The 26,869-nt window shown below is 46.2% G+C and overlaps 1 protein-coding gene across 1 annotated transcript in view; it reads left to right on the forward strand.

Moving 5' to 3' along the window:
• Nucleotides 1-544: 544 nt before the first annotated feature.
• dnai3 (dynein axonemal intermediate chain 3) overlaps nucleotides 545-26,869 on the forward strand; it is a 94,668-nt gene continuing 68,343 nt past the window's right edge. Inside the window, exons 1-7 of the mRNA XM_078219227.1 lie at nucleotides 545-697; nucleotides 4,119-4,251; nucleotides 11,334-11,518; nucleotides 13,289-13,393; nucleotides 17,498-17,641; nucleotides 22,234-22,433; nucleotides 24,409-24,525. Coding sequence (XP_078075353.1) covers nucleotides 545-697; nucleotides 4,119-4,251; nucleotides 11,334-11,518; nucleotides 13,289-13,393; nucleotides 17,498-17,641; nucleotides 22,234-22,433; nucleotides 24,409-24,525 — 1,037 coding nt within the window. The remainder of the gene's footprint in view (nucleotides 698-4,118; nucleotides 4,252-11,333; nucleotides 11,519-13,288; nucleotides 13,394-17,497; nucleotides 17,642-22,233; nucleotides 22,434-24,408; nucleotides 24,526-26,869) is intronic.

A 26,869-nucleotide genomic window follows, 5' to 3' on the forward strand; every position in this document is an offset into this window, starting at 1 on the left:
TCCAGTTTTGATATGACACCTTGCTATCACATTCATATATCCTGCCTTGATGTCAAGAGCAGTCACCTTCATCTCACCTTTAGAGTTCAGCTGTTTAGTCCATATTTGGTCCAATGCTGGGATGAGGTCAGGAGCTGAGTAACTCTGGCCGACCCCAAGCTGGACATTAGTGAGCAGGTTATTGCTGAGCAGGTGCTGCTTGATAACACTGTCGATTACACCTTCCATCATCAGCAAAGTGATGATCAAGAGTGGTCTGATGGGGCGGTAATTGGCTGAATTGGATTTGTCCTGCTTTTTGTATGCTGGGTAATTTTCCACATTATTGGGTAGATGCCAGTGTTGTAACTGTACTGGAAGAGCTTGGCTAGGGGAGCGGCAAGTTCTGGAGCACAAGTCTTCAGTACTCTTGCCGGAGTGTTATCAGGGCCCATTGTCTTTGCAATATCCAATGCCGTCAACCATTTCTTGATCTCATGTGGAGTGAGTTAAATTGTCTGAAGGCTGATATCTATGATGTTAGGGACCTCATGAGGAGGCCGAGATGGATCACCTGTGTCTGGCTGAAGAAGGTTTTAAATGCTTCAACTTTGTGTTTGGTACTGATGCACTGCCCTTCCCCATCATAGAGAATGAAGATAATTGTGGAGCCAGTTTCTCCTATGAGCTGTTTAATTGTCCATCACCATTCGCCACTGTATGTGGCAGGACTGGTTGTGGAATCGCTTAGCACTGTCTATTACTTGCTGCTTATGCTGTCTGACATGCAAGTAGTCCCATGTTGCAGCTTCACCAGGTTGACGTCTCATTTTAAGATACACCTGAAGTTGCATCCTGCACTCTTCATTGAACCGGGTCGCAGAGACAAGATCAAGCAGTGACATAGAGGCATTTTCAGAAGAGGGTGACAATGCTTGATATCTGAGGCATGGAGAAATAGTGGACATTTGTGAGGTTGGGAGGATTGGTGAGCGAAACAACATGGTCTGATCAGCAGTGAACCAACAGCGCTCACAGCTAAGCTCAAAGAAAGCTGCCCACAAAGCTCTGGCAACCTCTGAGGCATGGAGTTCCCCATTTTCAATGGCAGGTTGAATCTGTCACCATGTCTGGGGAAGTCTTGGAATGCAGCACCAGTGATGTCAACAAGCAGCAAGGCAGCCAATTAAATTGGAGCATTCGCAAAACTACCTAATGTTCCGTACTTTCAGGTTAAATGTTCAAAGAGTGAAGTCACAGAATCTTTGCAGTGCAGAAGGAGGTCATTCAGCCCATCGAGTCTGCACTGGCTCTCTGAAAGAGCATTCTTTCCAATCCTACTCCCCTGCCTTATCCCCATTACCTTGCATATTCATTCTTTTCAGATAGCAATCCGATTCCCTTTTGCCAATTATTTTGAATCTGTGCCCTCGAGTCCTTGATTCTCTCTTGAGAGGGAACAGTTTCTCACCAATTACCATGTCCTTACTCCTCAGGATCTTGAATATCTATGTCAAGTCTTCTTTCAGCTTTCTTTTCTCCAAGGAAAACATTCCCAACCCCTCCAATCTATCCTGATAGTTGTTTCTTTATCACCAGAATCATTCTTGAGAATCCCATCTGGACTCTCTCCAATGTCTTCACATCCTTCCTCAAGTACGGTGCCCAGAACTGGACACAGTCTCCAGATGAGGCCTAACAGGTGTCTTAGAGTCATAGAGGTTTACAACATGGAAACAGGCCCTTCGGTCCAACTTGTCCATGCCACCCTTTCTTTTAAATCACTAAGCTAGTCCCAATTGCCGAGTTTGGCCCATATCCCTCTATACCCATCTCACCCATGTAACTGTCTAGATGCTTTTTAAAAGTTAAAATTGTACCTACCTCTGCTACTACCTCTGGCAGCTTGTTCCAGACACTCACCACCCTCTGTGTGAAAAGAAATGCCCCACTGGACCCTTTTGTATCTCTCCCCTCTCACCTTAAATCAATGCCCTCTAATTTTAGACTCCCCTACCTTTGGGAAAATATATTGGCTGTCTAGCTGATCTATGCCCCTCATTATTTTATAGACCTCTATAAGATCACCCCTCAGCCTTCTACACTCCAGAGAAAAAAGTCCCAGTCTATCCAGCCTCTCCTTATAACTCAAACCATCAAGTCCCGGTAGCATCCTAGTAAATCTTTTCTGCACTCTTCCTAGTTTAATAATATCCTTTCTATAATAGGGTGACCAGAACTGCACACAGTATTCAACAAGTTCAACATGACCTCCTAACTCTTGTACTCAATGTCCCTATTAATAAAACCTAGAATACCATATGTTTGCAAATAATTGCTTATGATCGGATTAAAATGATAATATAATAAGGAACAAGCTTAAATAAACATATATTTTTTAAAAACACAGGGATTTTTAAAAATCTTTTGACAATCCACAAATATAAAGTTGGCTTTTCAGGGCCAGTGAATGTACTGAACAACAGTGACACCTCATTCCACAAACTGTAACATTTTCAAGAGCTTTACAGTGAAACTATTACTGCAAAGTGGAAGTTTTCATCAAATCATGTTTGTAATTGAGATTTCAACTTGTGGGAATCTCTACTGTGCAATTAGTGGAAGATTGTAGATTCAGAGAAAATTTATCTCCTGCCTTCCGACATTATTTCACGAAGAAATTAGATATAGCTCTTGGGGCTGAAGGGATCAAGGGATATGGGGGGAAGCGGGGGATCAGGATATTGAATTCGATGATCAGCCATGATCAAAATGAATGGCGGAGCAGGCTTGAAGGGCCGAATGGCCTCCTCCTGCTTCTCGTTTCTATGTTTCTAATTTTCTACGTGTGAACCTGCCAAATTGTTGTTGGTTTCACAGAGTGACTATCGCTGCCATAGCAAAAGGCGGGGGGGGGGGGGGGGGGGGAATTCCAGCCCTATCATCCCAGAGGCAGGAGTGTTCCCAATGGAGAAAAGGCAACATCAATAAACTTTATTTGATTTGACTTATTATTGTCACATGTATTAGAATACAGCGAAAAGTATTGTTTCTTGTGCGCTATACAGACAGAGCATACCACACAAAGAACAAAGAAAATTACAGCACAGGAACAGGCCCTTCGGCCCTCCAAGCCTGCACCGACCATGCTGCCCGACTTAACTAAAACTCCCTACCCTTCCGGGGACCATATCCCTCTATTCCCATCCTATTCATGTACTTGTCAAGACGCCCCTTAAAAGTCACTACCATATCCGCTTCCACTACCTCCCCCAGCAACGAGTTCCAGGCACCCACTACTCTCTGTGTAAAAAATCTGCCTCATACATCTCCTTTAAACCTTTCCCCTCGCACCTTAAACCTATGCCCCCTAGTAATTGACTCTTCCACCGTGGGAAAAAGCTTCAGACTATCCACTCTGTCCATGCCTCTCATAATCTTGTAGACTTCTATCAGGTCTCCCCTCAACCTCCATCGTTCCAATGAGAACAAACCAAGTTTCTCCAACCTCTCCTCATAGCTAATGCTCTCCATACCAGGCAACATCCTGGTAAATCTTTTCTGTACCCTCTCCAAAGCCTCCACATCTTTCTGGTAGTGTGGCGACCAGAATTGAACACTATATTCCAAGTGTGGCCTCACTAAGATTCTATAAAGCGGCAATATGACTTGCCAATTTTTAAACTCAATGCCCCGGCCAATGAAGGCAAGCGTGCCGTATGCCTTCTTGACTACCTTCTCCACCTGCATTGCCACTTTCAGTGACCTGTGTACCTGTACACCCAGATCCCTTTGCCTATCAATACTCTTAAGGGTTCTGCCATTTACTGTATATTTCCTATCTGTATTAGACCTTCCAAAATGCATTACCTCACATTTGTCACATAGAGAAGGAAAGGAGAGAGTGCAGAATGTTACAGTCATTTTTTGTGTGTAAAAAGATTAACCCTTTTCATTGTGGTGATCGGCAAATCAAGTTAAAATCTGAAATGATCCGACCAGGTAATTTCACACCAATCAGAATTGGAATAGAAAACATACGGAGTGAAATTCCTGTGTCCTGCAGTGGATCCAATGCATTTTCCGAGATTACCGGCATTGTTTGTGGTTTTTTCACGGCACTGTATTACTTTCTGCAGCTTTTAGGAAGGGAGAGTGATGTTACGTTATCAAGATCAATATCACCCATTGATATGAAACCATCGCAGAAAATAAAAGACAGAGTCCGGTCCAAAACACGCTTAAAGTCAGCAAAAAGAGTCAAATCTGGCGGTGAGTTATTTTTTTAATTCTTTGGTGGAAAGTAGACATTTCTGTCGAGGGTAATATTTGTCCTTTCATTTCCCGTAACTGAAGAGCTTGCGAAGGCCGTCACACTGAACCATTTAGAGTTAACCACATTGCGGTGGGTCCGCAAACACATGTAGGTCAGGCTGGGTAGGAATTCCTTCCCTAAAGCTCATGAATGAACCAGATGGGTTTTTACAACAGCAGTTTCAGGGTCACTGTTATTTTTAATTCCAGATTTTATTAATTGAATTTAAATACCACCGGCTGTCCTGGTGGGATTTGAACTCTTTCTCTCAGAGCGTCAGCCCGGGCCTCTGGATTTCGAGCCCAAATGATTTGATCTGATTTATTATTGTCACATGTATTAACACACAGTGAAAAGTATTGTTTCTTGCACGCTATACAGACAAAACATACCATTCATAGAGAAGGAAACGAGAGAGTGCAGAATGTAGTGTTACAGTCATAGCTAGGGTGTAGAGAAAGATCAACTTATTGCAAGGTAAGTCCGTTCAAAAGTCTGACAGCAGCAGGGAAGAAGCTGTTCTTGAGTTGGTTGGTACGTGACCTCAGACTTTTGTATCTTTTTCCCAAAGGAAGAAGGTGGAAGAGAGAATGTCCGGGGTGCGTGGGGGGGGGTCCTTAATTATGCTGGCTGCTTTGCCGAGGCAGTGGGAAGTGTAGACAGAGTCAATGGATGGGAGGCTGGTTTGCGTGATGGATTGGGCTACATTCATGACCTTTTGTAGTTCCTTGCGGTCTTGGGCAGAGCAGGAGCCATACCAAGCTGTGATACAACCAGAAAGAATGCTTTCTATGGTGCATCTGTAAAAGTTGGCGAGAGTTGAAGCTGACATGCCAAATTTCCTTAGTCTTCTGAGAAAGTAGAGGCTTTGGTGGGCTTTCTTAACTATAGTGTCGGCATGGGGGGGACCAGGACAGGTTGTTGGTGATCTGGACACCTAAAAACCTGAAGCTCTCGACCCTTTCTACTTCATCCCCGTTGATGTAGACAGGGGCATGTCCTCCTTTATGCTTCCTGAAGTCAATGACAATCTCCTTCGTTTTGTTGACATTGAGGGAGAGATTATTGTTGCTGCACCAGTTCACCACATTCTCTATCTCATTCTTGTACTCTGTCTCATCATTGTTTGAGATCCGGCCCGTACGGTGGGTCGGATGACATTATCACTGTGCTCTTGCCTCCCTGGCCAAAGCTATCAATTAATTCCCTTTGTTCGAAAATACTTCTGCAGCAGCTGAAGGAGGTTGGACAATTTAATTCACTTCATACTTCCACCCAGAACACCTATTCTCACTATTGCAGCTAGGTGGCAGTCTCCACATGCAGAACAAATCTCTTATTAACTCATGTTTCATCTCAGGGTTATCCTCGTTCAACTGCAATACACCTCTTCGAATCATAGAATCAGACTGGAGATTAGGTGGATTTTTAAAATTCATTCATCGAATGTGGGTGAGGTTTCCATTTATTGTCCAACCCCGATTGTACAGGAGAAGGTGGTGGGGATGTCTAAATCCCATGGAACAAACAAAGGCAGTAACTAAAGATATTTAATACAATCTACAATATTCAACAAAACTAGAAAAGTCTAGGATGTGGAAAATATAACAGGCAATTAGCACACAGCACACTCCCTTATTTCGCAATGACATAATGACCAGTAATTCTGTTTTTATGATGATAATTCAGGAATTAACTTGTATCAGGGAACCAGGGAGAACGCACCCGCTCTCTGCAAAGAATGGCATTGATAATTTACACCCACCTGAGAGAGCTGAGAGGCTTCACTTAAATATCTCATCTGAAAGAAAAGCCATCTGACAGTGCGGCACTCCCTCAGCACTGACCCTCTGACAGTGCAGCACTCTCTCAGTACTGACCCTCTGACTGTGCGGCACTCCCTCAGTACTGACCCTCTGACAGTGCGGCACTCCCTCAGTACTGACCCTCTGACAGTGCGGCACTCCCTCAGTACTGACCCTCTGACAGTGCGGCACTCCCTCAGTACTGACCCTCTGACAGTGCGGCACTCCCTCAGTACTGACCCTCTGACAGTGCGGCACTCCCTCAGTACTGACCCTCTGACAGTGCGGCACTCCCTCAGTACTGACCCTCTGACACTGCAGCACTCCCTCAGTACTGACCCTCTGACAGTGCGGCACTCCCTCAGTACTGACCCTCTGACAGTGCGGCACTCCCTCAGTACTGACCCTCTGACAGTGCGGCACTCCCTCAGTACTGACCCTCTGACAGTGCAGCACTCCCTCAGTACTGACCCTCTGACAATGCGGCACTCCCTCAGTACTGACCCTCTGACAGTGCGGCACTCCCTCAGTACTGACCCTCTGACAGTGCAGCACTCCCTCAGTACTGACCCTCTGACCGTGCGGCACTCCCTCAGTACTGACCCTCTGACAGTGCAGCACTCCCTCAGTACTGACCCTCTGACAGTGCGGCACTCCCTCAGTACTGACCCTCTGACAGTGCAGCACTCCCTCAGTACTGACCCTCCGACAGTGCGGCACTCCCTCAGTACTGACCCTCTGACTGTGCAGCACTCCCTCAGTACTGACCCTCTGACAGTGCGGCACTCCCTCAGTACTGACCCTCTGACAGTGCAGCACTCCCTCAGTACTGACCCTCTGACAGTGCAGCACTCTCTCAGTACTGACCCTCTGACAGTGCGGCACTCCCTCAGTACTGACCCTTGACAGTGCAGCTCTCCCTCAGTACTGACTCTCTGACAGTGCAGCACTCCCTCAGCACTGACCCTCTGACAGTGTAGCACTCCCTCAGTACTGACCCTTGACAGTGCAGCACTCCCTCAGTACTGACCCTCCGACAGTGCGGCACTCCCTCAGTACTGACCCTCTGACAGTGCAGCACTCCCTCAGTACTGACCCTCTGACAGTGCAGCACTCCCTCAGCACAGACCCTCTGACAGTACAGCACTCCCTCAGCACAGACCCACTGACAGTGCAGCACTCCCTCAGCACAGACCCACTGACAAAGAACAAAGGGAACAAAGAACAATACAGCACAGGAACAGGCCCTTCGACCCTCCAAGCCCGTGCCGCTCCCTGGTCCAAACTAGACCATTCTTTTGTATCCCTCCATTCCCACTCCGTTCATATGGCTGTCTAGATAAGTCTTAAACGTTCCCAGTGTGTCCGCCTCCACCACCTTGCCTGGCAGCGCATTCCAGGCCCCCACCACCCTCTGTGTAAAATATGTCCTTCTGGTATCTGTGTTAAACCTCCCCCCCTTCACCTTGAACCTATGACCCCTCGTGAACGTCACCACCTACCTGGGGAAAAGCTTCCCACCGTTCACCCTATCTATGCCTTTCATAATTTTATACACCTCTATTAAGTCTCCCCTCATCCTCCGTCTTTCCAGGGAGAACAACCCCAGTTTACCCAATCTCTCCTCATAACTAAGCCCCTCCATACCAGGCAACATCCTGGTAAACCTCCTCTGTACTCTCTCCAAAGCCTCCACGTCCTTCTGGTAGTGTGGCGACCAGAACTGGACGCAGTATTCCAAATGCGGCCGAACCAACGTTCTATACATCTGCAACATCAGACCCCAACTTTTATACTCTATGCCCCGTCCTATAAAGGCAAGCATGCCATATGCCTTCTTCACCACCTTCTCCACCTGTGACGTCACCTTCAAGGATCTGTGGACTTGCACACCCAGGTCCGTCTGCGTATCTACACCCTTTATGGTTCTGCCATTTATTGTATAGCTCCTCCCTACATTATTTCTACCAAAATGCATCACTTCGCAGCACTCCCTCAGCACTGACCCTCTGACAGTGCGGCACCCCCTCAGTACTGACCCTCTGACAGTGCGGCACCCCCTCAGTACTGACCCTCTGACAGTGTGGCACCCCCTCAGTACTGACCCTCTGACAGTGCGGCAACCCTCAGTACTGACCCTCTGACAGTGCGGCACCCCCTCAGTACTGACCCTCTGACAGTGCGGCACTCCCTCAGTACTGACCCTCTGACAGTGCAGCACTCCCTCAGTACTGACCCTCTGACAGTGCGGCACCCCCTCAGTACTGACCCTCTGACAGTGCGGCACCCCCTCAGTACTGACCCTCTGACAGTGCGGCACCCCCTCAGTACTGACCCTCTGACAGTGCGGCACCCCCTCAGTACTGACCGCCTGACAGTGCGGCACCCCCTCAGTACTGACCCTCTGACTGTGCAGCACTCCCTCAGTACTGACCCTCTGACAGTGCGGCACCCCCTCAGTACTGACCCTCTGACAGTGCGGCACCCCCTCAGTACTGACCCTCTGACAGTGCGGCACCCCCTCAGTACTGACCCTCTGACTGTGCGGCACCCGCTCAGTACTGACCCTCTGACAGTGCGGCACCCCCTCAGTACTGACCCTCTGACTGTGCGGCACTCCCTCAGTACTGACCCTCTGACAGTGCGGCACTCCCTCAGTACTGACCCTCTGACTGTGCGGCACCCGCTCAGTCCTGCACTGAAGTATCAGGCTAGATTTTTTGAGCTTTGTGGAGTGGAGCTGAACCCACAACGTTCCTACTCCAAGGTGAAAGTGATATCCAATGGAGCAATGGCTGCTGCAACAGCTGACTGTGATTACCTCAGGGCAAAGCCCGTGACCTCTGCCCAGCTCAAGACATGTGCAGACTTTCTATTCTAGGTGATGTTGTTGGTCTATGATAGGAATAGAACATAGAACATAGAACATTACAGCGCAGAACAGGCCCTTCGGCCCACGATGTTGCACCGACCAGTTAAAAAAAAAAACTGTGACCCTCCAACCTAAACCAATTTCTTTTCGTCCATGAACCTATCTACGGATCTCTTAAACGCCCCCAAACTAGGCGCATTTACTACTGATGCTGGCAGGGCATTCCAATCCCTCACCACCCTCTGGGTAAAGAACCTACCCCTGACATCGGTTCTATAACTACCCCCCCTCAATTTAAAGCCATGCCCCCTCGTGCTGGATTTCTCCATCAGAGGAAAAAGGCTATCACTATCCACCCTATCTAAACCTCTAATCATCTTATATGTTTCAATAAGATCCCCTCTTAGCCGCCGCCTTTCCAGCGAAAACAATCCCAAATCCCTCAGCCTCTCCTCATAGGATCTCCCCTCCATACCAGGCAACATCCTGGTAAACCTCCTCTGCACCCTCTCCAAAGCCTCCACATCCTTCCTGTAATGTGGGGACCAGAACTGCACACAGTACTCCAAGTGCGGCCGCACCAGAGTTGTGTACAGTTGCAACATAACGCCACGACTCCTAAATTCAATCCCCCTACCAATAAACGCCAAGACACCATATGCCTTCTTAACAACCTTATCTACTTGATTCCCAACTTTCAGGGATCTATGCACACATACACCTAGATCCCTCTGCTCCTCCACACTATTCAAAGTCCTCCCGTTAGCCCTATACTCAACACATCTGTTATTCCTACCAAAGTGAATTACCTCACACTTCTCCGCATTAAACTCCATCCGCCACCTCTCGGCCCAACTTTGCAACCTGTCTAAGTCTTCCTGCAAACTACGACACCCTTCCTCACTGTCTACCACACCACCGACTTTGGTGTCATCAGCAAATTTGCTAATCCACCCAACTATACCCTCATCCAGATCATTAATAAATATTACAAACAGCAGTGGCCCCAAAACAGATCCCTGAGGTACACCACTTGTAACCGCACTCCATGATGAATATTTACTATCAACCACCACCCTCTGTTTCCTATCCGCTAGCCAATTCCTGATCCAATTTCCTAGATCACCCCCAATCCCATACATCTGCATTTTCTGCAGAAGCCTACCATGGTGAACCTTATCAAACGGAAGGATAGGTTCCAAGGTGACCTGTGGGAATGCTGGCTATGGTTAGAAGTAAGAAGTCTCACAACACCAGGTTAAGGTCCAACATTATTTGGCAGCACAAGCTTTTGGAGCACTGCTCCTTCATCAGGTGAGTGGGTGTTGTGTTCAGAAACAGGGCATGTACAGACACAAACTCAATTTACAAGATAATGGCTGGAATGCGAGTCTTTACAGGTATCTCCACATTATGGTTGGAAGGTAATACCATAATGCCTGGAACGTGTTGCCAGAGGAGATGGTGGAAGCAGGCACATTAGCAACATTTAGGAAGCACCTGGATGGGTACAGGAATCGGCAGAGAATAGGGGGATACGAACCGAGTAAAGGCAAAAGATTTGTTTTAGTTTAGTTAAGGCATCGTGATCGGGACGGGCTTGGAGGATTGAAGGGCCTTTTCCCGTGTTGTACAACATTTTCTTTGTTCTTTGTTTGTTCTTTGTAATCCCTCCCACACCTGCCATACGATAGGCAGGCAGAAGGAGAAATTAAAGTGGTACCGTGTCTGCTTCTTCCATGGTGAGTGGGTAAGTTGCAACGAGCCCACTACTGCGGCACAGTCAGCAATGGAGGACACGTCTTGGCGTGATTTCCACCAAACCGCTGGACTGGAAACCAGTAGAATTTAAATCTTCCCCAGTTCACATCATTTAATAAAGTAAAGTTTATTTATTAGTCACAAGTAGGCTTAGATTCACACTACAATGATGTAACGGTGAAAATTCCCTCGTCGCTACACTCTGGCGCCTGTCCAGGTACATTGAGGGAGAATTTAGCATGGCCAATTCACCTAACCCGCACATCTTTGGACTGTGGGAGGAAACCAGAGCACCCGGAGGAAACCCATGCAGACACGGGGAGAATGTGCAAACTCCACCCAGACAGGAGGGAATTGAACCCGGATCCCTGGCACTGTGAGGCAGCGGTGCTAACCACTATGCTACCGCGCCGCACCTCTTAATGTAGGTCACCTTGTGTGAATTGGTTCAAAGGAATCTGATTGGTAACTTGAAGTAAACAAAGCAGTACTTTATTGCCTTTTGTGGGAGTGTTTGCTGTTGAGAATGCATTAAACTCAAAATCTTTAATAATACCACAAAGTAACGTAGAATAATAACAATTCCAATCCTTGTTTGCAGTTTTCACCGAGGATGTTATTCCTCTTGTACTCACCTCCAAGACTCAAGAAATCTTCCAGTGTGTGATCGACCAGGATGTCACAGATGAGAATCCATACAAACTAATTAAAAAGGAAGACATTATCAATGACATGAAAGCAAGGGGAGGAATCTCCGATTTCTACCCCGTCAAACAGCAAATCCTGGTTAGTGATTTATTTAATCCTGACATGTTTAAGCCACCTGGAAGGTGTATATAGCGGGTAAGAGTTCTGACCAATCACCATTAAACTACAAATCATTGAGGTAATATTTATAACTGGCCAAAATACCACTTGCAATATTTAGCCTTTTAATCCTTGTTAAGAACCCCCCTCTGATGTTAGATGCAAGGATGTCCCAAAACCCAGGACAACTTGGAACAGCGGTTCTTAGTGGTGTATATTTTCAATTTGGTATAATGTGAGGAAAGAAATGAGAACTAATGAAGAATAGTTAGTTCTTTGTGTCAACAATTAATAAAGAATATTTATTATTGTAAAAGGAAAAAAAAACACATGACAAGAAGGACTATAATACACTGCAACAATACATTTAATTACACTAATGGCCATACACACACACTGTTACATGAAGTTACCCCGTGTTCTTAACCACCTACATTTCCTGAACTCTGAGATGCCCCTTTGTTCTCAAACAACATCCAACATTATGGAATTCGATGAGTTAAATCCAGCAAATAATTACCACACACAGGTGGCCACGTTTGGGAAAACCATCTTCAGTTTCAGCGAAGGCAAAAACTGCTGTTTCTATTCAGGAGACTGAGTGTGTGGCTGTGATGTTAGTTGTGGCTGTGTCCCCAGACATAGTGCTATGGATATATCATTCTTTCCCTTTGCTGTTACCCACCCTGTGGAGCCGGCTTCTCGCAAATAAGTGCCAATTCCCTTATCTCTCCACTTTGAAGTTATCGTTTCTATACCCCCCTTTGTTTTCCTCTAGTCACACTTGCTTTTCTCACTGATATGCTAATTGCATCTCAACATCTCTTCAGAATCTGTCCTCACCAGCTGATGGTCCTATTTTCTTTCATCACAGTTTCATTTTTAATCTTAATTTTCCCCAATTCTTATCATCCTGCTTGCTGTAATAATTCAGGCAGACTGGTTTAACTTGCAATTTTAAAACATCAGTATTACATTGATAGTAGAATCCCTATAGAACCATAAAATTCTTACAGTGCAGAAGGAGGCCATTCAGCCCATCAAGTCTGCATCGACTCGCCGCATGAGTATCTTACCCAGGCCCCCCTTGCCCTACCTCCGTAACCCCATACATTTACCATGGCCAATCCACTTAACCTCCACATCTTTAGACACTAAGGGGCAATTTAGCATGGCCAATCCACCTAACCTAACAGTTTCACATGACAAATAGTCATTTAGTGGTACAGAGCTTGATAACTGCTGGAAAGAAAGACAGATATTGACAAATTGTAACGGGAACAACAATTTACCCTGCAGTGAGGACAAAGTGCTGATTCCACTTGCCAACCAATCAGCAGTCACTTCTCACGCAGTATAGACAGTTGTTCCTTTATATTTGGTATCCTTGCATATTGTCCTGATGTGTGCGAGACAAAAAGTTCCGACAATGTCTCTTTTTGTTGAACTAAACTCAAGTATCACTTTGATTCCTCCCATGGGAAATAAATCCTCTTTTCAAGCATTAGGATGTCTTTATGAATGTGCTAAAATTAAATTCTGCATTTGACTTGAAATACAACCCTGAACAATGATTAATATTACAAGGAAATGGAATTTGCAATGAGAGTTAGCACTTGAGGGGGTTCGAGAGGATGCGATATTGATCCAGCAATGCTCCTGTTGAGCTCTGACTGTGATTCCACGTGGCTCTGTAGGAATTTTAGAGATAACCCACTAAAGCAACTTTGATTTTTTTTTTAAACACAGGAGCATTCAGCAGATGACTTTCTAATTGCTTTTGACAAAGATTTCAAGTACGGCCAAAGTTTCTACATGGTTATAAATGAAACGATGAGAGATGTGATCTTACAGGTATGAGAGTTTTTTAACATAGAAAGAGGAGGAGGCCATTCAGCCCCTCTGGTGGGTGGTGGGTGAAACTAGAACTAGGGGACTGAGTTGAGGAGGAACTTCTTCACACAAAGGGTTGTGAATCTGTGGAATTCCCTGCCCAGTGAAGCAGTTGAGGCTACCTCATTGAATGTTTTTAAGGCAAGGATAGATAAATTTTTGAACAGTAAAGGAATTAAGGGTTATGGTGAGCGGGCGGGTAAGTGGAGCTGAGTCCACGAAAAGATCAGCCATGATCTTATTGAATGGCGGGGCAGGCTCAAGGAGGCAGATGGCCGACTCCTGCTCCTAGTTCTTATGTTCTTATGTTCAATTCTGTACTCCCTTTCAATGAGATCATTGCTAATCTGTATCCAAACTCTACCCACCCATCTTGGCTCCATAATCTTTTTATTTAAATCCATCATTCTCAGATAGAAATTTGTTACTTGAGTTAGCATTTATTTTTTTTGTGATGGGGAGTTCCCTAATTCTATTGCCCTTTGTGTGAAGCCTTGTTTCCTCATTTCTCTCCTGAATGGCCTGGGTCTGATTTTATTCTCTTGACCTGGTCTCCCCACCCCCAGCAGTGGGGAAGTATCTCTCCATCTTCCGAATCCATGCCTTTTAAAACAGTAGATAATAGAAATTGCAATTCTGCCTTTCTAATCACAAAGTGGAGGATGAGTGGCCTAATTTTGGGTGAGTTTTTCACAGCTGTTGGCTGATGTAACTGGGGATGGGGGGGAGGGGGGGGGGGCAAGAGGTGAAGAGGTAATTGTCTCAGAGTGGGCTTGGCACCTTCCTTTGGCCACCAGCACCAGCAGAGAGAGCAGTGACCTCTGTAAAAGGCCTGGCAGGAACAGCTGCTCCCAATCCACTGTAATACCTCATCAAAACCCATCATGAAAAAAAAACTGGGTGAGGGGTAAAACGGCCAGCCCACTTTCACATGTCAATAATGTTAAAATGGCCCCACGATAAAAGAATCACTTCCTTCACTGTCACTGGGTCAAAATCCTAGAATGCCCTCTCTAAGGGCAATAAAAACAGAAAATACTGGAAAATCTCAGCAGGTCTGACAACATAGAACATAGAACAGTACAGCACAGAACAGGCCCTTCGGCCCACGATGTTGTGCCGAGCTTTATCTGAAACCAAGATCAAGCTATCCCACTCCCTATCGTCCTGGTGTGCTCCATGTGCCTATCCAATAACCGCTTAAATGTTCCTAAAGTGTCTGACTCCACTATCACTGCAGGCAGTCCATTCCACACCCCAACCACTCTCTGCGTAAAGAACCTACCTCTGATATCCTTCCTGTATCTCCCACCACGAACCCTATAGTTATGCCCCCTTGTAATAGCTCCAACCACCTGAGGAAATAGTCTTTGAACGTTCACTCTATCTATCCCCTTCATCATTTTATAAACCTCTATTAAGTCTCCACTCAGCTCTCCCCTCAGCCTCCTCCGCTCCAGAGAGAACAGCCCTAGCTCCCTCAACCTTTCCTCATAAGACCTACCCTCCAAACCAGGCAGCATCCTGGTAAATCTCCTCTGCACTCTTTCCAGCGCTTCCACATCCTTCTTATAGTGAGGTGACCAGAACTGCACACAATATTCCAAATGCGGTCTTACCAAGGTCCTGTACAGTTGCAGCATAACCCCACGGCTCTTAAACTCCAACCCCCTGTTAATAAAAGCTAACACACTATAGGCCTTCCTCACAGCTCTAGCCACTTGAGTGGCAACCTTTAGAGATCTGTGGATATGAACCCCAAGATCTCTCTGTTCCTCCACAGTCTTCAGAACCCTACCTTTGACCCTGTAATCCACGCTCCAACATCTGTGGAGAGAGATTAGAGTAAGAAGTTTAACAACACCAGGTTAAAGTCCAACAGGTTTATTTGGTAGCAAAAGCCACAAGCTTTCGGAGCCTTAAGCCCCTTGGTTGAACGATCTTGAATATTTATTTTCACCATCTCTGCTTTACGAAAGATCAATTGCAGCTTCTCTGTCCTTTCCACATAAATGAACTTCCTGATCCTTGCTATTCCTCTGGGAGAGGTCCCGCCACCCCTCCCGCCCCCTTCCTATTCACGGCCTTCACATCTTTGCTACGTTACAATGCCCTGAGTGTGTGAAGAACGTACACCCTGAATGTCGACCAGAAAAGGAAGGCAGTTTGGTGTTTCCCCATTCTGAAGATTTGATTGTGATGTGAAAATAAAAACTAGCCATCGGAATGATGCAGGAAACGCCCGGTTAGCTGGTAAATCTCAGGTTTCACCTGCAGCATGCCGACTTGACCATGAAGGTGACAGTTAACAGTGTGTGTGTATGATGAGCTGGTCCATGTAATAAGGTTGGAATTGGAAATCCCTAGTAGAACATAAGAGGAATACAGGCACAAGAAGAGGTCATTCAGCCCCTTGAGCCTGTCCTGCTATCCGAGTATTGACCTGTACCCCACCTGCATTTACCCGCTTTGTTTCATATCTGTTCACAGAAATCATGGAATTGTTATAGGCTGAAATTCCCTGGTCTCACTCGCTGTGGGAATTGTAGCAGGCCAGACAGAAAATTCGGCCGACCATTCAATTGTCCGTTGTGATCGGGCAGGAATTTCCAGTTTTGGGGCATGCACAGCTGGAGAAACCCACCCACATTCGGCCCATCGTGTCAGTACAGGCTCGCTGAATGAGCAACCCACGTAGTGTTATTCCCCCTTCTTCTTCTCATAACCCTGAACATTTTTCCTTCACAGATAACAGTCGAATTCCCTTTCGAATACCTCCATTCAACCTCCCTCCACCACACTCTCAGGCAGTGGAGTGCAGACCCTAACCACTCGCTGCGTTTAAATGTTTCCCCTCGTACCACCATTGCTTCTTTTGCCAATTACGTTAAGTCTGTGCCCTCTGGTTCTCGACCCTTCCATCCATGGGAACAGTTTCTCCCTAACTACTCTGCCCCAATCCCTCATGGTTTTGAACACTTCAATCAACCCTGTTTAGACCCCACTTGGAGTACTGCGCGCAGTTCTGGTCACCTCATTACAGGAAAGATGTTGAAGCCATTGAAAGGGTGCAGAGGAGATTTACAAGGATGTTGCCTGGATTGGGGGGCATGCCTTATGAGGATAGGTTGAGGGAGCTTGGTCTCTTCTCCCTGGAGAGACGAAGGATGAGAGGTGACCTGATAGAGGTTTACAAGATGTTGAGAGGTCTGGATAGGGTAGACTCTCAGAGGCTATTTCCAAGGGCTGAAATGGTTGCTACGAGAGGACACAGGTTTAAGGTGCTGGGGGGTAGGTACAGAGGAGATGTCAGGGGTAAGTTTTTCACTCAGAGGGTGGTGGGTGAGTGGAATCGGCTGACGTCGGTGGTGGTGGAGGCAAACTCGTTGGGGTCTTTTAAGAGACTTCTGGATGAGTACATGGGATTTAATGGTATTGAGGGCTATAGATAGGCCTAGAGGTGGGGATGTGATCGGCGCAACTTGTGGGCCGAAGGGCCTGTTTGTGCTGTGGCTTTCTATGTTCTATGTTCAAATCTCTTCTTAACCTCCTCTTCTTCAAGGTTCAACAGTCCAACCTCCCCAACCTATCAATGTCGTTGAACTTCCTCATCCCTGCAGCCATTTTCTGCACTCTCCCTGATTCCTTCACACCTTTCCTGAATTGTGGTGTCCAGAACGGGACACAATTGGCTGGATTTTATAGCCTTGCTCGACCCGAGACCGGAAAATCCCACCTGAGGTCAACAGACCTTTCCATTGTCCGCCCCTCGCCCGCTCCGATTCCGTGTTGGGCGGGGTGGTAGAATTCCGGCGAATTCTCCAGTTGAGGCTGAGCCGGTGTTTTATGCCATTGTTCATTCCCTTGCCTAACAAAAATCCCGGTTTTCCACACTATTGCCGAGCCTCAGCAGCCTTTTGGGAAGAGAGTCATCCTGGCGTTTCAGCTCACCTGCTGCTGTGACCCAATGACCTGGTGTGACCTCTTGAAAAGTGAAAGGTTATTAAAAAGGTCACTGAAACTGCATGTTTTTAAAAAAATAAATATGTTTTCTCTTCCTTGCAGTCACTTGAGCTGAAACAGGAGGTAAAGCAGGAGGAGGAAGAGGAAGATGAAATATTTATCAGAGATTTCCAAATTAGAAACTGGATTGATTTGGGAAGTGGTGTTGAAATTGAACAAGAGAAAGTTGTCGAATCACCAACAAAGGTCAGATATTTCCTTCACTTTTGTGGCATCTTAGTTGGGACAAAGCATGTTCAGAGTCAATTTCAAAGGGGCCAGTCTAATTTGGCAAATTTCCTCCCTCACCTTGCACATGTGCACAAAACATTTAGACAGTTACATGGGTAAGATGGGTATAGAGGCATATGGGCCAAACGCGGGCAATTGGGATTAGCTTCGTGGTTAGAAAAAAGAGCAGCATGGACGGCACGGTAGCACAGTGGTTAGCACTGCTGCTTCAGAGCTCCAGGGACCTGGGTTCGATTCCCGGCTTGGGTCACTGTTTGTGTGGAGTTTGCACATTCTCCTCGTGTCTGCGTGGGTTTCCTCCGGGTGCTCCGGTTTCCTCCCACAGTCCAAAGATGTGCGGGTTAGGTTGATTGGCCATGCTAAAATTGCCCCTTAGTGTACTGAGATGTGTAGGTTTGAGGGATTAGCAGGTTAATATGTAGGGGTCTGGGTGGGATTGTGGTCGGTGCAGACTCGATGGGCCAAATGGCCTCTTTCTGCACTGTAGGGTTTCTATGATTTCTAAGTTGGGCCGAAGGGCCTGTTTCCATGCTGTATCTGTATCTTCCAATATCTGGAATTAAGAATCTATTGATGACCATGAAACCATTGTCGATTGTCGGAAAAACCCATCTGCTTCACTAACGTCCTTTAGGGAAGGAAATCTGCCGTCCTTACCCGATCTGGCCTACATGTGACTCCAGAGCCACAGCAATGTGCTTGACTCTCAACTGCTCTCCAAGGGCAACTAGAGATGGGCAATAAATGCTGGACCAGCCAGTGATGTTCATGTCAGACGAATGAATAAAAAACCTCTGTGACTCAATGTTGCACTGGGCAATGGGCCTTGCGTTTAAAATTAAATAAGGAAGGATGTATTTTACACAGAGGATGGTGGGGGCCTGGAATGCGCTGCCGGGCAAGGTGGTGGAGGCGGACACACTGGGAACGTTTAAGACTTATCTAGATAGCCACATGAACGGAGTGGGAATGGAGGGATACAAAAGAATGGTCTAGTTTGGACCAGGAAGCGGCGTGGGCTTGGAGGGCCGAAGGGCCTGTTCCTGTGCTGTATTGTTCTTTGTTCTTTGTTTGTTCTAAGGTCTCAGCCATGCCCCAAAGGGCATCATCCCAGACTTGGAGCCCTACAGCAGAGAGCTGGAGCTGGCTCTTAGCTGAACAGCTCACTGTACCATCAGCCACATCACCGCTGCCTGTTTTGGAGGGCGTGGAACAGTGTCCATTTTGACCAGCAAAGACACAGAGGGCACTGGGGTTTGTCACCATTGGTGGATTCCCACAGTGGGTCATCAGCTGCACCTACCCAGCCCTGACAAACCAACCAATCAGATCCCTGCACACCTGAGTCCAAGACATTTTGTTCCATTCACTGAGCCACATTCTGTGATCACAGGAAGTGCATTGTCCAGGTCTGCGCTCACTTTCTGGGCAGTGTTATGGTGCCTTTATCCTTGCTGAGTAGCAAGTTCCTTACCTCTTCAGTCCAACATTCAGATCCCGGGGATGGCTGCTGGTGTACAAGGGTCAACCTGGGAAGAAATGGTTCCTGATGCCTGCCCAGTATCCAGGTGCTGAGAGGCTGTACGCCCAGATAAGAGTCAATAAGAAAAGGCTGATTCCAGTGACTGAAGGGCAATAATCAGGAGACACTTACAGTGATTGTATTTTAACCGTCTATACAATGTGAGTGTCACTATTGGATCTGTATCCACCTCCAATCAGGCCGTGCATTCCAAATCAAGCAATATCTTCTAAAATGAAGCAATGGTAATGTCACTGGACCAGTAACCCAGAGGCCAGGCTATAGCTAGGGGATTCAAAACCGAGCAGTGTAGCTGGTGAAATTTCAATTCAATAAATAAATCTGAATTGAAAATTATTCTTGTACGGGTGACCATGAAACTATTATTAATTATTTTAAAACCCACCTGGCTCACCAGTCTCCTTTAGGAGATGGAATCCGTCATCCTTACCTGGCCAAAATGTGACCCAAGGCTCATGTTTCTGACTCCTATCTGCCCTCTGAAATGGCCTAGAAAGCCACTCACCTCAAGGGCACTTAGGAATGGGCAGCAAATACCTTGCTCACAACCTATAAAATCCCAATTACAAAGTGGCCCCTCAACTTATCTTGCCAATCATGATATCAAGAAACAGGTGAAAACACTAGACACTTCAGAGGTGATGGGCCCTGGCAACATTCCGGCAATAACACTGTAGACCTGAGCTTAAGGACTAGCCCTGTCCCTAGCCAAGCTGTTGCAGTCCAGTTACATCCCTGGCATCGCCCTGGCACTGTGGAAAATTGTCCAGGCACGTCACACACACAAAAAGCAGGACAAATCCAACCTGGTCAATTACTGCCCCGTCAGTCTACTCTCGATCATCAGTGATGATGTTGATGGTGCTATCCAGCAGCACTTACTCAGCAATATTCTGCTCGCTGACGCTAGATTTGGGTTCCGCTTCTGATTTCATTGCAACCTTTGTCCAAAAATGGAGAAAAGAGTTGAATTTCAGAGGTTAAATGAGGTGAGAGTGATTGCCCACGACATCGGGGGAGCATTTGACCTAGAATGAGCCAAGCTCATTTAAATCTATGTGAATTGGGGGAGGAAATGTTTCACCGGTTGGAGTCATTCCTAGTTTAAAGGAAGATGGCTATGGTTGGTAGAGCCAGATACCTCAATACCAGCACATCTTTGCAGGAGTTCTTCAGGATAGTATCCTAGACCCAACCATCTTCAGCTACTTCATCAGTGATCTTCCCTCCATCACAACATCAGAAGTGCCTCAGGGATCGGTGTTGGGTCCACTGTTATTTGTCTTTTACATTAATGATTTGGATGAGGATTTAGGAGGTATGGTTAATAGGTTTGCAGATGACATCAAGATTGGTGGCATAGTGGACAGTGAAGAAGGTTATCTAGGATTGCATCTTGAGCAATTGGGCCAGTGGGCTGACGGATGGCAGATGGAGTTTAATTTAGATAAATGCGAGGTGATGCATTTTGGTAGATTGAACCAGGGCAGGACTCACTGAGTTAAATGGTAGGGCATTGGGGAGAGTTATAGAACAAAGAGGTCTAGGGGTACAGGTACAGGTTCATAGCTCCTTGAAAGTGGAGTCACAGGTGGACAGAGTGGTGAAGAAGGCATTTGGCATGCTTGGTTTCATTGGTCAGAACATTGAATACAGGAGTTGGGACGTCTTGTTGAAGTTGTATAAGACATTGGTAAGGCCACACTTGGAATACTGTGTACAGTTCTGGTCACCCTATTATAGAAAGGATATTATTAAATTAGAAAGAGGGCAGAGAAGATTTACTAGGATGCTACCGGGACTTGATTGTTTGAGTATAAGGAGAGGATGGATAGACTGGGACTTTTTTCTCTGGAGCATAGGAGGCTTAGGAGTGACCTGAAAGAGGTCTATAAAATAATGAGGGGCATAAATCAGCTAGATAGTCAAAGGCAGGGGAGTCTAAAGCTAGAGGGCATAGGTTTAAGGTGAGAGGGGAGAGATACAAAAGTGTCCAGAGGGGCAATTTTTTCACACAGAGAGTGGTGAGTGTCTGGAACAAGCTGCCAGAGGTAGTTATAGAGGTGGATACAATTTTGTCTTTTAAAAAACGTTTAGACAGTTACGTGGATAAGATGGGTATAGAGGGATATGGGCCAAACACGGGCAATAGCTTAGGGGTTAAAAAAAGGGACAGCATGGACAAATTGGGCCAAAGGGCCTGTTTCCATGCTGTAAACCTCTACGACTCTATAACTCTATGAGTCTAATCGCCTGCCCATATCCTGACAACACCAGGTTAAAGTCCAACAGGTTTATTTGGTAGCAAAAGCCACACAAGCTTTCGGAGCTCTAAGCCCCTTCTTCAGGTGAGTGGGAATTCTGTTCACAAACAGAGCTTATAAAGACACAGACTGTAAGTATTCGCATTCCAACCATTATTCATGTAAATTGAGTCTGTGTCTTTATATGCTCTGTTTGTGAACAGAATTCCCACTCACCTGAAGAAGGGGCTTAGAGCTCCGAAAGCTTGTGTGGCTTTTGCTACCAAATAAACCTGTTGGACTTTAACCTGGTGTTGTTAACCTTCTTACTGTGTTTACCCCAGTCCAACGCCGGCATCTCCACATCATATCCTGACAGACAGCAGTGGGAAAATTATTGGAAGCAATTCCGAGAGACAGGATGAACTGTCACTCAAGGGTGGTGGGTGTCTGGAATTCACTAAGTTGGTAGCTCAGTCTGAAAGGCTCAGCTAATTTAAAAAGTATTTTGACCTACATCTGAAATGCTGGAACCTGCAAAGCTATGGACCAGGTGCTGGGAAATGGGATTAAAATCAGCAGCCAGCTCCTATTTTCTTTTTCTTGGCCAGCCTGGATACGATGGACTGAATGGCCTCTTTCTGCACTGTAACCTTTCTATGGTTCTGTGGTTGATATCAGGTCCATTCCTCGCAAGAAAAGTAAATGAGGTGGCACAAATTTATTATTCTGATTGTCCAATGTCTAAACATTCAACGCAGGTGAAATTTATGATTTCGCGTATCCGGAGAGAGTTTGGGGCACCGGTGAAATTTGACGATCGCAATGACCTTGAAACGAAGGATAGCTACATGGAGTGCATGTCCTACCAGGACAAGAATTTCAGCATTAAAAAGCTGGAGAGGGATATCGGGGTACAGGCCGTCAGCATATTGGAGGAAAACAGCACGCAGACATTATGGTGAGTTAATGTGCTGATTAACTAGTGTGCTGCCAACCTTAACCTACCCACCAGTGATGTGAACAGTACCTGGAATGGCCTTAACTACCAAAAGAACAAAGAACAATACAGCACAGGAACAGGCCCTTCGGCCCTCCAAGCCCGTGCCGATCATGTGTTCCGAACCAAGTGGTGGTTTATTTGCACATTCCGCTGATGGGGAATGTCATTAACCAGCTTAACTGGCTTAACTAGCAGCACATGGTAATGTTAGTGGATTAAAGTTTATTTATTAGTCACAAGTAGGCTTACGTTAACACTGCAATGAAGTTACTGTGGAAATCCCCTAGTCGCCACATTCCGGCACCTGTTCGGATACACTGAGGGAGAATTTAGTACGGCCAATCCACCATGAGCACTTAGCAATCCAGAAGCCTAGACTAATCCCCTCCCCACACAGCTAGGGAATTTAAATTCCATTAACTAAGTAAATCTGGAATTGAAATTTAAAAAGCTAGTATAAAGAAGGGTGAACATGTAATAACTGGATTGCTGTAAAAGTTCACCTGTAAAAGTTCCTTAAAGCCCTCTAGGGAAGGAAATTTGCTTGTACAGCTGCTTACTGTTCTGGGCCTCCACGTGACTCCAGACCCACAGCAATGCTTTCGAATCTTAACAGTTCTCTGAAGTGGCCGAGAAAACCCACACAGGTATCCAGAAAGTGATAGACATGCCAGCTTGCCAAGGGTAGTTAGGGGATGGAGAATAGATGCTGATCTGTCAGCAATGGCCCATCCCATTACTGAAGGAAAACCTCCCACAGGTTTAAGGTCATGGCTCAAGAACCGGGGAGTGGGATGAGGAGATTTTTGTTTTATTTGCATTGTGAGTTCTTGCACTTTAAAACGCACTCCCTGAGGGGATGATAGAAACAGCAACAAAGCATTGGATTCAGCGCTGAGGAGATTTATCCAGATGGTTCTAGGAGAGACGAGAGAAGCTAGGGTTGTTGAGAAGTTTAAGGAATATTCATGAAGAGTTTTGGAAGAGTTAATCAAGCGAAACTATTGCCAGTGGCAGGCAGGCAGCACAGATTTAGGAGCTGAAATTTCCTTGCCATTCACGCTGGTGGGATCTCCTGGTTCCTGCCGACAGCCCCGGGTTTCCTGATGGGGAAGGGTGCACCTTCGGGAATCCCTGCTGATAATGGTGGAACCAGAAGATCCCGCCGCTGGCCAATGGCAAACCACCTCCACCATCATGACCCACACGGCAGGGTCTGCTGAATCATAGAATTCCCACAGTGCAGAAAGAGACCATTCGGCCCATCGAATCTGCACCGACCACAATCCCACCCAGGCCCTATCCCATAACCCACATATTTACCCCACTAATCCCTCAAACCTACGCATCCCGGGACACTAAGGGGCAATTTAGCACGGCCAATGCACCTAACCTGCACATCTTTGGACTGTGGGAGGAAACCAGAGCACCCGGAGGAAACCCACGCAGACACGGGGAGAACATGCAAACTCCACACAGACAGTGACCCAAGCCGGGAATCGAACCTGTGTCCTTGGCACTGTGAGGCAACAGTGCTAACCACTGTGTCACCGTGCCGCCCCTAAATCCAGACCCAATCCCATCTGAAAATCCTGCCCAAGGTAATCAGCAAAAGAACTGAGGGGAACTGAGAATTTATTTGACGCAGTGAGTTGTTCTTATCTGGAATGTGCTGCCTGAAAGGGTGGTGGAAGCAGATTCAATAATAACTTGCAAAAGGCAATTGGGGAAATTGTTGAAAAGGAGACATTTGCCAAACTCGGGAGAATGGGCAAGGGGAGTGACTGGGTATCTCTTTCCAAGAGCTAGCACGGGGACACAATGGGACAAATGGCCTCCATCTGAGCTGTGGGATTTTATGTGAATTATCGTGTAAAATGCACTGAAGCATTCTGACTAGACTTTTACCACGTTTAAACGATTGCTGTTTCAGGACATACCCTCGGAACGCATGCACGCAGTATACACCCAGTGAGTTTACAGAGGAGGAAAAGGATGAAATTTTAAAATCTGAAGCCCTCAACGTATTTATCAACTCAGTTGCTTTGAGGTATGTCAGCAGATCACGATTGTATACAGAGTTGTCAACTTTGCTTGTCTGTATTACTGGAGGTTACATCACATCACCATTCAAAATCCACAGTGGCTTTTTTATATACCACCCGTTTTTTCAATCCCTTCTCTCCCTCCCTGTATTGATCAACTAAAATGTTCAAAGACGATGGAGAATACACAGAAATTCTCCAAAGATCTTTGCACAGGAGTGCCCAGGAGATAAACCTGAAGACTCTGGGAGAATCCCGCAGGATTGATAAACCATCGCTGTTTTAATGTGCAGGTTATAATGGTTTGAGACGATAGACAAAGCGAGTCTAACTCTAAGAATGAGATCATCAGGTTAAATAAATTAGCCTTGCATTCCGTAGGTTACAGATGGTTCAGGGATTCCCTGCAATCAGGCTTCTGCCCCGGTCATTTTATTGAAACATTTCATATCAAAGTCACAAATGATATCCCACCGTCACTGTGACAAAAGTCAACTTTCCTTTCTTCTCGAACTGCCTGCAACCTTTGACACGTTGGCCGCACCATCCTCCTTCAGAACTTCCCCACTGTTGTGCAGCTAGGTGGGACTGCTCTCACCGGCTTCCATTATCTACCTAACTGGAACCAGACGGTCCCCCGCATTGTCCTCCACTTCCACCCCCACCCATCATTCGATCATCTTTCGATCTATCCTTGGCCTGTTCTGACTTCTCATCTACACGCTGCCCCTTGGCAACAACATCCAAAAACACAACGTCAGTTTTAGCGTGTGCACTGACAATGCCCAGCTCTGGCTCAGCACCACCTCTCTCACCGCCTCCCCGGTCTCTAGGCTGTAAACCTGCATATCCAACACCCATTACTGGATTAGGAGAAATTCCCTTTAATTCAACATTGGGAACTCCAATGTAAATGTACGTCCAAATGAATGTAATAGAACATACCCCTGTCTACATCAACGGGGATGAAATAGAAAGGGTTGAAAGCTTTGAGTTTTTAGGTGTCCAGATCACCAACAACCTGTCCTGGTCCCCCTATGCCAGTTAATACACTATAACTACGCTATAGTTAAGAAAGCCCACCAACACCTCTACTTTCTCAGAAAACTAAGGAAATTTGGCATGTCAGCTACGACTCTCACCAACCTTTACAGATGCACCATAGAAAGCATTCTTTCTGGTTGGATCACAGCTTGGTATGGCTCCTGCTCTGCCCAAGATCGCAAGGAACTACAAAAGGTTGTGAATGTAGCCGAATCCATCACGCAAACCAACCTCCCATCCACTGACGACACTTCCCATCTACACTTCCCGCTGCCTTGGCAAAGCAGGCAGCATAATTAAGGATCCCACGCACCCCAGACATTCCCGCTTTCATTTTCTTCCTTCAGGAAAAAGATAAAAAAGTCTGAGGTCACGTACCAATTGACTCAAGACAGTTTCTTCCCTGCTGCTGTCAGACTTTTGAATGGACTTACCTTGCATTAAGTTGATCTTTCTCTACACCCTAGCTATGACTGTAACATTACATTCTGCACTCTCTCGTTTCCTTCTCTATGAACGGTATGCTTTGTTTGTATAGTGCGTAAGAAACAATACTTTTCACTGTATGTTAATACATGTGACAATAATAAATCAAATCAAATCAGATCAAATCAAACCAGAAACCAATAAAGATTTCCCTCCTTCAATCTTAGCATCTCCTTTTCAAGATCCTAATAGATTCAATTGTATCGCAACAACAACTTGCATTTATATAGCCCCTTTCATATACTAAAACAGCCCAAGGTGCTTCACAGGATTGATTATCAGATCAGATTTGACACTGATCCACATAAGGAGATCTTTGTGGGTGAGCAGCAGATTGGTCAATGAAGTAAGCACTGAGGGGTATCTTAAGACAGAAGGAGAGAAGTTTAAGGTGGAAATTCCAAAGCCTCGAGGCCAGGCCACTGAAGAACCAATCACTGTGCAGGTGCAATTAAAATTGGGGATGTTCAAGAGGCCAGAATTGGGAGAGTTCAGGGAGCAGACAGGGTTGTAGGACGGGGGGAGAATTCAGAGATAGGGATTGGGTGAGAGGTCATGGAGGGATTTGAAAACACAGAAAATTTTAAAATCCAGGCGTGGTTTAACCAAGAACCACTGTAGGTCAGCGAGAGCATGGGTGATGGACGGACAGAATCTCAAGCTGGCAGAGTGTATAAGTCGAGAGGCCTGTCAACAGTATGTTGGGATAGTCAATTGAGGGATAACAAATGTATGGGTGAGACTCTCAGCAGCAGGTAAGGTGAAGCAGACATGAAGCCCTTCTTTCCCTATTTTCCCTGGAGCGTAGGAGGCTGAGGG

This window comes from Mustelus asterias, chromosome 8, assembly GCF_964213995.1.
Source record: "Mustelus asterias chromosome 8, sMusAst1.hap1.1, whole genome shotgun sequence".
Classification (NCBI taxonomy): Eukaryota; Metazoa; Chordata; class Chondrichthyes; order Carcharhiniformes; family Triakidae; genus Mustelus; species Mustelus asterias.